General features: G+C 39.1%; 1 protein-coding gene across 1 annotated transcript in view; it reads left to right on the top strand.

Annotated features, from left to right (window-relative positions):
• The window catches only part of COL4A3 (collagen type IV alpha 3 chain), a 115,463-nt gene extending 105,388 nt beyond the window's left edge, over positions 1 to 10,075 (top strand). Inside the window, exons 51-52 of the mRNA XM_054983010.1 lie at positions 6,874 to 7,046; positions 7,712 to 10,075. Coding sequence (XP_054838985.1) covers positions 6,874 to 7,046; positions 7,712 to 7,796 — 258 coding nt within the window. The 3' untranslated portion in view covers positions 7,797 to 10,075. The remainder of the gene's footprint in view (positions 1 to 6,873; positions 7,047 to 7,711) is intronic.
• The last annotated feature ends 1,974 nt before the right edge of the window (positions 10,076 to 12,049 follow it).

Below are 12,049 nucleotides of genomic sequence, written 5' to 3'. Positions count from 1 at the left end.
TTCTATATAACTCTCGTCACATAGTCAATCAATTTGACTCGTCTATACATTCAGTTTGGTGCATTATACAAATCTTATCAAAGAAAGAAAATATTGTTGATTACTCAATCCGTATATTTAATCCTTATCTTTAATTATTTTCTATCAATATTCTATTTATTAACCAATATATATCTATATATATATCAATCTGTTAATCTAACTGCTTATAAATTCACATTTATCTCTTCCCCCCCCCCGGTAAAGTCACCCCCCTCTACATTTTATTATACTTCAGTAGTTCTCAAACTGCCACAGTTTTCCTCCCACCTCCCATTTCTTCTCCAGATATTGTTTCAGCTTCTCCCAATCTGTGTTAAACTGCCCTGAGTCCAGATTTCTCAGTTTTCTTGTCATCTTGTCCATTTCTGCCATGTACAGCAATTTGTAGGTCCAATCTTCAATAGTTGGCACTTCTTGTACTTTCCATTTTTGCGCATACAAAAGTCTAGCTGCTGCTGTCATATAAAATATCAACGTCCTATGATGGGCTGGAATTCCCTCCATTCCCAAGTTTAGTAGCAGGAGTTCTGGGTTCTTATTTATTTGAAATTGTAAAATTTCACTCATTTCTCTTATTATTTCCCCTCAGTACTGCCTAGCTACCTCACACGACCACCACATATGATAGAGGGAGCCCTCATGCTTCCTACATTTCCAGCATTTATTAGAAGTGTTCAAATTCCCTAGCGCAATCTTCTTTGGTGTCATGTACCAACGATAAATCATTTTATAGATATTCTCTTTAATGTTTGTACATGTCGTTGTCTTCATTGTAGTCTTCCACAAGTATTCCCATGCCTCCATTGTTATCTCTTTGTTAAAATTTATAGCCCATTTCACCATTTGTGTTTTAACTGTCTCATCCTCAGTATACCATTTCAACAGTACTTGATATACCTTGGATATTCTTTTCTTGTCCTCTTTAAGAAGGGTCTGCTCTAGTTCCGAATTCTCTATTCGTATACCTCCCTTTACAGAGTCCGAGTTATACAAATCTCTGATCTGTCTATACTGGAACCAGTCGTAATTCGGTGATAGTTCCTCTTGCGTCTTTATTCTAAGTTTAGATGCTTCTATTTTAGTTATTTCTTTATAAGTCAAACATTGTCTTTCGTTATCAACAGCTCTCGGGTTTATCACCTCATATGGAACCACCCACCAAGGAGTTCCTTCTTGTAGATAAATTCTGTACTTCTTCCAGATTGTGTATAGACTTCTCCGTACAAAATGGTGCAGGAACATCGAGTTGACCTTTACTTTGTCATGCCATAGGTATGCATGCCATCCAAATATTTTTTTATATCCCTCTAGGGCTAATAGTTTCTTGTTCTTTAATGTCATCCACTCTTTCAACCAAACTAGGCAGATTGCATCGTGGTAAAGTCTCAGGTTGGGCAGTTGCATTCCGCCTCTTTCCTTTGCCTCTTGTAAAACTTTCATTTTCACTCGAGGCTTCTTGCCTGCCCATACAAAATCTGATATTTTCCTCTGCCATTTTTCAAATTGTTTAGAGTCACTCTTGGTAACACATTCATTTTAACCGCTGCAATCCTACCCAACCATGACAGATTGAGCCTATTCCATTTAATCAAGTCTCTCTCAATCTGAATCCACAATTTTTCATAATTATTCTTGAACAAATCTATATTCTTTGCAGTCAGTTCAATTCCCAAATATTTCACCTTACTTGTTACTTCACAATCCGTTGTTTCCATTAACAATTGTTGTTTCTGCTTAGTCATGTTTTTGCATAGTATCTTTGACTTCTTTTTGTTAATGAAGAAACCTGCCAAGTCTCCAAACTCCTTGATCTTATCTATCACTTTTGGCATGTTCTCCAGTGGGTCCTCTACAATTAACATTATGTCATCCGCAAATGCTCTGACCTTGTATGAATAGTCCTTTATTTTTATTCCTCGAATTTCCTCGTCTTGTCGTATTTGTATCATCAGAATCTCCAATACTAAAATGAACAACAGTGGAGACAACGGGCAACCTTGTCTTGTTCCTTTGCTTATAGTCAATTTCTTGGTCAATTCATCATTCACCACAATTGCTGCAGTCTGGTCTCTGTAAATTTCCTTAATTGCTCTGATGAATCTTTCTCCTAATTGTAGCTTTTCCATAGTGGCAAACATAAAGTCCCAGTTTAAGTTGTCAAATGCCTTTTCAGCGTCAACAAAGAAGAAACCAACCTCTTTATCACAACGCTTATCATAATATTCAATAGCATCAATCACTGTCCTTAAATTATCTCTTATTTGTCTGTCTGGCAGAAAGCCTGCTTGCTCCTCCTCTATAACTTCCGAAAGCCACCCCTTCAGTCTCTCCGCCAGTATCTTCGCAAAGATTTTATAATCATTGTTGAGTAACGATATAGGTCTGTAATTTTTCACACTAGTCAAGTCTTGGCCCTCTTTTGGGATCAATGATATGTTCGCTTCAGACCAAGTGTCTGGAATCCTTTGATCCCTTAAAACTCCATTGATCACCTCCTTTAGGAATGGTGCCAGCTCATTGGCCATAGTCTTATAAAATTTAGCTGTAAGTCCGTCTGGCCCTGGCGCCTTTCCTAAATTTGCAGATTGTATTGCCTTACTTATTTCCTCATCCGTTACTTCACTGTTCAGTTTATTTCTCCAAGCGTCCGAGATTTCTGGAAGTGTCATTTTCTCCAGATATGACGCTATTGAATCTTTATTTACTTCTTTCTTATTATACAGTTTAGCGTAGAATTTATAAAAGGCTCTACTAATGGTATTCTGTTCCAAATACGTTTTATCATCTTCACAAATTTTATTTATTGTTTTCTTTTCCCTTCTCTTCTTCAGTTGCCATGCCAGGTACTTCCCAGGTTTATTTGCACCCTCAAATGCTTTCTGATTCAGCCTTTTGAGATTCCACTCCAATTCTTTATTACTCATTGCTGTTAGCTGTTCTTGCAATATTTTAATTTCCTGGTATAATTTCTTTTTCCCTGGTCTCTTTTTTAACTGTATTTCCTTAGCTTTTATTTTCTCCTCAATCTCTTGTCTCTTCTCCTCTTTCTTCTTTCTTGCTCTACCATTTAAGTCCATTAGTATACCCCTTATAACCGCCTTATAAGCATCCCAAACTTTATCAGTTGGTACTTCTTTATTCACATTATATTGTATGAAAAACTTTGTCTCTCTTCTCAATATTTCCATATTCTCTTTTTCCTGTAACAAATCCTCATTTATTCTCCATGCTTTCCTTTTCCTCCTTTTCCCCAGCTTCCACATAATTGGGTTGTGATCTGAGCCTACCATCGGCATTATTTCTACATCTTTAGTCCATAACGCCAAATCTTTTGAGGCCCAGATCATGTCAATTCTTGATAATGTGGAGTGCCTTGCAGAATAAAAAGTAAACTGTCTGCTTTTAGGATACTCTCTCCTCCATACATCTTCAAGAGTCTCTTGTTGAATCAGCTCAAAAAAAAGCTTTGGTAATAGTCCTCTTTTCTTTTGTGCCATTGTAGTCTTTTTATCCAGTTCCAAATCTGTCACTCCATTGAAGTCTCCAGCAAGAATTATCTGGTCATATGAAAGATCATCTAAATGCTTCCTCAAATCCTCAAAGAAGCTCTCTTTTGCACCGTTGGGTGCATAGATTCCGACTACCAACACTCTCTTTAAATTCCAAGTACATTCCACTGCTACAAATCTGGCTTCCACATCTTTCATTATGAATTTTGGTTGCAGCTCCTCTTTTACATACAACACCACTCCTCTTTTTTTCTTACTTGAGGCCGCTACAAAGTCTTTGCCCAATTTTCCCAGTTTTAGATATTTTACATCCTGTTTTCGAATATGAGTCTCTTGCAAACAAACAATATCACATTTTTGTTTTAGTAGCCAGTGAAAAATATTTTTTCTCTTATTCGGTGAATTTAGTCCATTTACATTCCAAGATAACACTTTACACTCCATATTCATAATCTTGTTGGTAAGTCTTTTTCATTGTCCCTTATAAATCGCTCCATCTCCCGCTCAGATCTGATACGCTTTTTGGCGCCTCCAAATTCGAAGGACAAACCCTCTGGGAGCTCCCATCTGTACCTGATTTTCATGTCCTTCAGCATCTGGATTAGCGCTTTATATTTTTTCCGATCTAGGAACACTGATCTGGGTAGTTCCTTCATTATAATGATTGTCTTGCCATCGATCTCCAATGGATCTTGAAACTGTTTAGTCACAATCTTCTCTTTCATATTTCTTGTTGTAAATTGTACAATCACGTCTCTTGGTACTTTTCTCTGGGTTGCAATTCTCGAGTTCACACGATATGCCACATCTAGGATAGCCACAACATCCTCCTCCTCCTTCCCCAGGTATTCAGCTAACACCTCCGTCATCTGCTCTTGCGCTGTCTTTCCTTCCATTTCCGGCAGGCCGCGAAATCTGAGCTGCTTCTCCATATGTCTACTTTCCGCAACCGCCATCCTTCCCCTCATCAACCTCATCTCTGTTTGTTGCGTATCTGCTAAGTTCTCCATCGCTCCTTCTACTGTTTTAACTCTCTGCTGCGTCCCTTGTAATTCACTTTGTATTGTTTCCATACCTTTCTTCACTTCTGACAGCTCCGATTTTACTTCTGACAGCTCCGATTTTACTGTCTGTTTAACCTCTTTGATCAGCTCCAATTTCATGTCTTTAAATTCTTTAATCACCTCCAAAAGTTTTTTATCCAGGTTTTCTATTGCCGATTGCCACTCTTTCTTCGACATCGTGGGGCTTGCTTTAGCTCGCTCCCACGAATCCGCTCTCTTCCTTAGCTCCGTGGCGTTAAATTTAGTACCTTTTTTATTTCAAATGTCCCGGTCTTCTTGCATAAATTAATTTTAAAGGGTCCAAAATGTCGGGCGTCTTTTCTCTATGGTCTCTCTATGATTTTATAATCCAATATGGCCTACTTCCTTTTCCGCTGAAGCCGCGACCCTTCCCCTCTCAAAGATGGCGATTCCCTTCTTCCTGCCCTCCAGCAAGGGCCGCTTCTCTCCAGCCGCTCTATTGTTGTTACGCACTTCCTGTCTCCCGTCTTCCCACAGCAGGTCTCGCGATGGTGTCTTTTTCTCACAGCTCCAAAGCCACAGGTATTCAAAACAATAATCCGATTTCTTTAATAACTTCTTTAAACTTAGTCTCTTTTCTAATACAACTCCTGCCGGAGCTTCCCCTCCTTTTCGCTAGTCTGTTGCAGTTTAAAAGTCTACTTTTTTTCCTCTCTGTTTTTATCAATCTGTCCCGTATCGGAAGATAGTGATCTTTACCTTCCCTTCACTTTCCTCGGGTTGTAATCGCTGTTTCAATTTCAAGTTCTCCTTTCCACTTCTTCCCCCAATCGAAGCTTGGGTATGTAGGTCTTATGCCAGCCGAATTGGCCCCAAAACTGCCGCAGAGATTGTAGCCGACCCGTCGCAAGGTGGGACCTCAAGGATCGGGAGGGGACCCGTTATGTAGAGCCCCCCCTCGTCCGAGATCTAACTCACCCTAGGGTCTTGAGCGTTCTTTGCCTGCTCTCCGCCTGAGAGCAGTCGGCCGCGGGCTATTTTTCACCCCGCCGGCCGCTTAAAACGGCAGTCCGGTCAGCTCCACAAATGGAGCTGCGTTAGACCTCCATGAATCCCCAAGCCGGAAGTCCCTAGTCGTGTGTTTTTGTTTGGTTGGTTAGTTGGGGTTTTTTTGCAGGAAGGCTTTGTCCTCCTAAAATTTCACAAAGCATCTTTCAAGGCCAGGCTATCCCTATCAGGAACCTTAAAAGGAACCAAGTCTGCAGTTACGTTCTGCAAAGGTCAGGCCACTAAAGATTATTGGATCTGGCTGGTGCTAATAGTGCAGGGACTGTAATGCTGGCTGGAAGAGAGGGAGAACAAAAGCTGAACAGTTTTTTTTGTAACCAAGAAAGCAAACTGATGCCTGGGGCAGTGTTAGAACATGAAGAGAATTTGGTATTCAGGAAGACAAAGAATGGAATCCCTAAAAGTAAACTGGATGCTAATTTGACAGCATAGTCATCAGCTAAAATGTAGATGCACTCTGCTGATCAGGAAAGATTAAATGGTCAACATTCTGGTATTTATGTCTAACTAGACAGTAAAAAATTGAATCATTTGAAGTTGGGCCTCTATAGTCCTAATTAAATAATTTTTCCCCAACAGCCTTTGCTGTCTTTGTAGTGGTTGATAACAAAAGAAGTTTTTTTTTCAGAGAACAAAGAATTCTGTATCTAATGCTAAACCTGACCCCTGTGCAGATTGATAGACTCAGAGAAGGGGGCCAAGTTCAGACAGGGACATTCTTCTGCAGACCTCCCCCCACCCCAGGCTTGCAGGAAAAGGTAACTCCTCCAACAGCAGTAGGGAGTTGAATCCCTCCAGAGGCCCCTTGTCTGCACTTGCACAGACAACATAAATCTACTGTAGAGTAACTGCATGAGCTGGATAGGCTAGCAGGGAGGTAAAGTGGCAGCAGTGCTGCAGGCTGGATTGCTGGTGAGTGGCTGGCCCAACGGGCAACAGGGTGGGCAGAAATGGGTCCCCCACCCCCATAAATCTCACAGGTTCCTGTTTATAATACTCTTCATGTTCTTTTGGAATTGTTTGTGCTGCGTTTCTCGAGATGGTGGACATTGACAGTGGTATTATCCTAATGCTAGGTAGCATCACCAATAAAGCACGCCTGTGGCAACTCTGTGTCATCCTCATGGTCGGTACTAAACGTTCAAACACTGGTTTCAACTCCAGTATTACTTACCTGCATAAAAAAATATCACTGAATATGTTTTCATGGAAGAAATGTATGATTACAGTATACAGGTGCAGGCTCAGAAGCATCTGGACAAGCGCTGGCATCCCCAGGATCGTGCCTAGAAAAATTTTATGCCATCCCATTTATAGAATGTCATGGCCGAGGGACGTGCAATTATTACTCAAACTCCTACAGTTTCTGGCTGGCTTCACTAAATCCAAGAAGAATGTTCAGGTATGCTACTTTATTTTGCAAACAAGCTCTGTGGATCTGTTGTCTATGGCAGAGCAGAATGCATCCATTTCAGTACCAAATGTAGCTTCATGTGTATTATGCCACCTGCAATGGCCCTGCCTTCTCTTCCAGCCTCTGATGTCAATAGCTGCATAAAGTTCCTTGCACTGCTGCACCCAGCAGCCAGCCAGCACCTTTCAACTGGGTATGGGCCAGGCACCAGCAATGTGCGACTGCTTCCAGCCCAGGGGCCAGCACAGTACAGCTTGGCCATATTTTTCCAAGTAGAGTTTGCCAAGGGGAGAGAAGGAGGGAAAGCTGAAGACAGGGCAGCTAAAGGTAGGTTGGCTGGTGGGTGGGAAGGAGAAAAGGAAACAGGAAAAGGGGAGAGGCTATTGAGGGTTTTCAAGGAAGGGAAAGAAGAAATAGTGCAAGAGGAGAAAATGGAATACTCCCAGAAGTCCTTGCAGGTCCCCAATTTGTTTATATATAATTTCATACACGTTTGTGCTTTGCTAACTGCCTACCATTGTAAGTCTTCACTTGTTATGAATAACTGGTTGTTACTGAGCTCAAACCCTGTTTTATTAAATGCTCATGTCTCTTGTTTTTTGCACTAAAGACTTCCTTCCTTTTATAAAAAGAGATTTTGTTCATTTTTAAAGGAAACCATTGCCACAAACTGTGAAAGCTGGAGAACTGGAAAAAATCATCAGCCGCTGTCAAGTCTGCATGAGGAGATCAGGCTAAACAACACGGTCATTAGAGAATTCAACTCTGTGGCACAACTCCACCTGCAAACAGCAAAAAATAAAACAAAACCAAAAATATTTTCTGAACTTGTAATAATATGTTTTCACTAAAACTAAACTGTATTTGTACTTGAAAATGCCAAATGCTGTGCTATAATGAAAAAGTGCAATATTTTAATTACTTTATTTCATATAAAATGTAAAGCACTTTCTAAAGGTCAGTTGTTTGTGCTGGCAGTACCACAGGCTTTTTGACTTTCTGAACTTTGTCATCCCTGGGACCATTTCAGTTACAAATTAGAATGTGTCAGGCTTTTATCTGGAAAACAGAGCTGCCAGTGGGAGAAGAGTAAAGATGGTAGCTATTCTTTACATCAGTGTTAATGAAAGCAGTCAGACATTATTTAAACTAAAACGCTGGTACTATAGGGAACTGTAGTAAAAAACAGCAAAAACAAAAAAAAACATCCTACATACAGCTTTTTGACATTTCATCAAACATGTCATCCTTACCAGTCTCTCTTTTCTCTAGCTCTGGGTAAATGGGAATAGTAACATTTTTGCACTAATGTAAGAGCTATGCTTCTTGACTAATTGGAAATGAAACTAGATGAACTAGATTTTTAGTTCCGCAAGTACAGTATATGTTGTTTGCATATTGTTGGATCTTTTACTGAATTCATTAGGCCTTTGATTGGGTCTTGCTGACCTAAGCCTAAAAGATGAAATATTGAGGAAAGTGATTGCTGAAAGTTCTAATTTATTACTAGCTGTCTTGTCATTACTGAGGCAAAACTAACTATGGCAGGTTTGTAAATGGCCTCCCCCCTAGTTAACACCTATGGACTGTGGCAAGTTAGAACAAAATAGAGAAAGTTTTAAGAACTTTTTTCTTTTAGGTTGTTGATGTACCAAATAAAACTAACACAGTGCAGTTCAGCTAGTTACACTTTTTGTGATTGTGTGGATTTATTGGCAAAGCAGGAGTATGATACCAAAAATGTGCATAAAATTTAGATGGATTACCAAGTACGCATTCAGTCAGAGGCTGACACCATGAAGTTGCTTCTCCAGGAACTCAGACAGAGGTTTTTAACATCACCTACTACCTTATTCTTTTGCCTGGAGATGCTGGGATAGACCCTGAGATCATCTAGATTCAACGTTAATTCTGTTCTGCTTTGTACCTCTGTCCATGCACTAAATGCAAAGACCTACTATATTCCCCTCTACTAAGATAACACTTAAAATCTACACATTAAAGTTTTAGTGACTTAAATAGTGGTTGAAAGCATTGGCTGAATTTATATTTCATCTTATGAAATCAAAGCAGCTAAACAGAATACCGTTTATTAAGAGTTTCAAATGGAAGTATCTGCAAAAAGATTGACACTAGAACATTCAATGGATTTAGTTATAGTCATTTTGATCCAGCAAGGAAGACTCCAGTGCACCACTGATGTGAATTTGCATCCAGCTGTGACTGCAAGTCATAAACGTACATCTGGTTCACATTGAGTTTGATGGATAAATGTATGGAGTGATGTACATACCACTCTGGGGCCAGTACTTGCAAAAAAAAAGCACACGGTAAGCTGCCTCAGGGCCTTTATATAATATATTTTTAAATATAATATATTTTAAAGTGTAGCTATCTTCTGAATGTTTTATATTTTAATGCTAAAATAAAATAAAGTGTGCTGTCAAGTCACAAGTGATGCATGGTAACCCTGTGAAGTTTCAACTCATAGGGTTTTCAAGGCAAGAGATGAGAAGCGGTTTGCTGTTGCTTTCCTCTCAATAGCAGCCCTAGTCTTCCTCGGTGATGTCCAATCCAAGTAATGCTACACATGAAATTCTTTTTAGATGTCCACTATTTTTGAGATTTGCACAAGTGTCAAGTTGTAATATTTAACCATAAAAATAACATCTCATTAACTTGCATAGTTTTGCAAATGCATGATTATAAATGTTGGATTTACAGATCCACAAAACTGCCAGTTTTTTGTCATTGCTAGTATATATTTTTGCAAGTGAAGATTTTTTAAAAAAAAATTATTTCCATTTAATGCTGACAATGTTTTTTACCAAATTTTTGTTTTAGTAATACATTATTGTAAAACCAGTCTGATGCTACGACTTGTTGCACTGAGAAATCAGCACTTCTGGTAGGGTTGCCAACCATTACAATGACAAATTGGTATGAAATGTTACATTTATACTATATGTCAGTATGAAAACTCAAATGCTTATAGATTGTGGTTGTAAATAAAACAGTTATTCTCAGACAAGTGTATACATTGCTTTATTTCATATATTAAAATTTATACATATATTAAAATATATTCCTTTTCTGTCAAGTATTCAAGAAAGGAAAGAAGGATTTATTCCAATGTATTCCTTGTGCTTAAAATCAGCTTTGTTCTTTTTATCAATATATTATATAGAACAGGAGAACAGTTATGTTTCCAGGATCCAGCTATTTTCTGTTAGATAAATGTGTGAAGCTGTGCATGATGTATAGGCTTTCCCATCCTCTTCAATGAGTTATGGAATGAACAGCATATCCAACAAGGAATATTGTGTGCAAAAATTAATATTCTTCATAAACAGTGCAATCCTGAGCAGTTACACCTTTCTACGTACATTGAAATCAGTGGGCTTAGAAAGATGTAATACTTGCTCAAGATAGCACTGTAATACAGCAGAGTTTTTAATTGTACTGAAGTTACAGAGTGATCAATTTAGAACACTTAGCAATATGGAATATCTATAAACAGCAACAGCTGTCAAGATATCTGTTGCCGTAGTCAATGTCAGTCCTAAAATAACTAGCTGGAGAGTGACTCACTGATTTTTCCCACTGTTGTCAGATTGCTGTTACTTGTTTGTCTTCACTGTGGTGGTGTGAGGCTTGATTTTGTGCTTTATTGGTTTACCTCATTTATAGCCCATCTTTCTTGTTCAGACTCTGCAGAAATTTCTAGTTTTCCAGGATCCGTGGAGTTTATTTTAAAAAAATCAATCTAAGACATAGGCATAGTACAGATCCATGTATTTTCAACAATAAGTTCAGGTAGAAGTGTACTCATATTTTTTACACAAGTATACTATCTCCTGAACTGGGCTCGGGGAAAACCTGTTTTTCAGGTTTGCAGAAGAAACTAGATTTCCACAGAACTGACTGGCTGGTCCTTGTGCTAATCATGAAGCTACCTCTACCATTTTCTGAAGATGGGTGTGTGCACTGCTGGTTAGTGTAGCGGTCACTTCCTCTTGAAGCATTTTTTAAAAATTCTGGAAGTATTAAAATAAAGTGCTCAATGAACACAAGAGCAGATAAACTTGCCAGGCACTTAAATAAAATCACAGCCTGTGAGGACAGTATTAGATCCAGACACTGTATGTGGCAGAGCTTGCACTGCATCAGAAAAACCCAAACCTGTTTTCTTCTGAAAGTTTGCCTGTACACAACCTAAAGCTTTTAAAGATTTAAAAAGAACCATGCTGAACAATGTCAGCAGGAATCTGGAAGGAAACATCAGTATATTTTTCACTGCCACTTATTTCTGGCACACTTGAAATGGTTTCAGGTTTACTGAAGAAGTGAGGGGAAAGTCCTGAAATTCCCACAGACCCATCCTTTATGACTTTTGCCTTGATTTTGCTCTGAGAAATGTGCACAAAGCACATGAAATTGTCTAAACGTTTTCTCCACCTCTGCAGCAGAGTCCTGGGAAGGTCCTTAAGTGAGCAATTACTGACAACCCCTCCCACATCTAGCTGCTATAGTCCTTGAAGAAATATGAGATAATCATTTGAAAATAAAGTTTACTAAGTAAACAAACAGTTTGTTTGCAAAACTATCACAATATACTAACCACGACTAAAGTAACTGCATAGGATTATACTGTAAGGCGGAAAATACATTCCACAGAACATAGTAGCCCTTAGTTTCTGCATGCATAGGACAGGACTATAAGATACAGAATAGGAAGTCCTTAGTTTGACCTTCACCTCTGCCATAAACCCATTAGATGATTTAAGACAAGTAGGGCTGCCAACATCCTGGCGGGGCTTGGAGTTCTGGAATTACACTGATCACCTGCACTGGAGGAAAAAGCAACTTCAGAAGGTGGACTCATTTTTATGGTATTACATCCATGCCATGCTCTCTCCTCTCCCCAAGTCCCCCCCCCCCAAATATCTCCACAAATTTCCCCGGCTGGAGTTGACAATACTAAAGGGCAA

Source organism: Eublepharis macularius, chromosome 6, assembly GCF_028583425.1.
Source record: "Eublepharis macularius isolate TG4126 chromosome 6, MPM_Emac_v1.0, whole genome shotgun sequence".
NCBI classification, from domain to species: Eukaryota; Metazoa; Chordata; class Lepidosauria; order Squamata; family Eublepharidae; genus Eublepharis; species Eublepharis macularius.
Note: the sequence above shows the minus strand (reverse complement) of the source record. Positions and strands in the feature narration are given on the sequence as shown.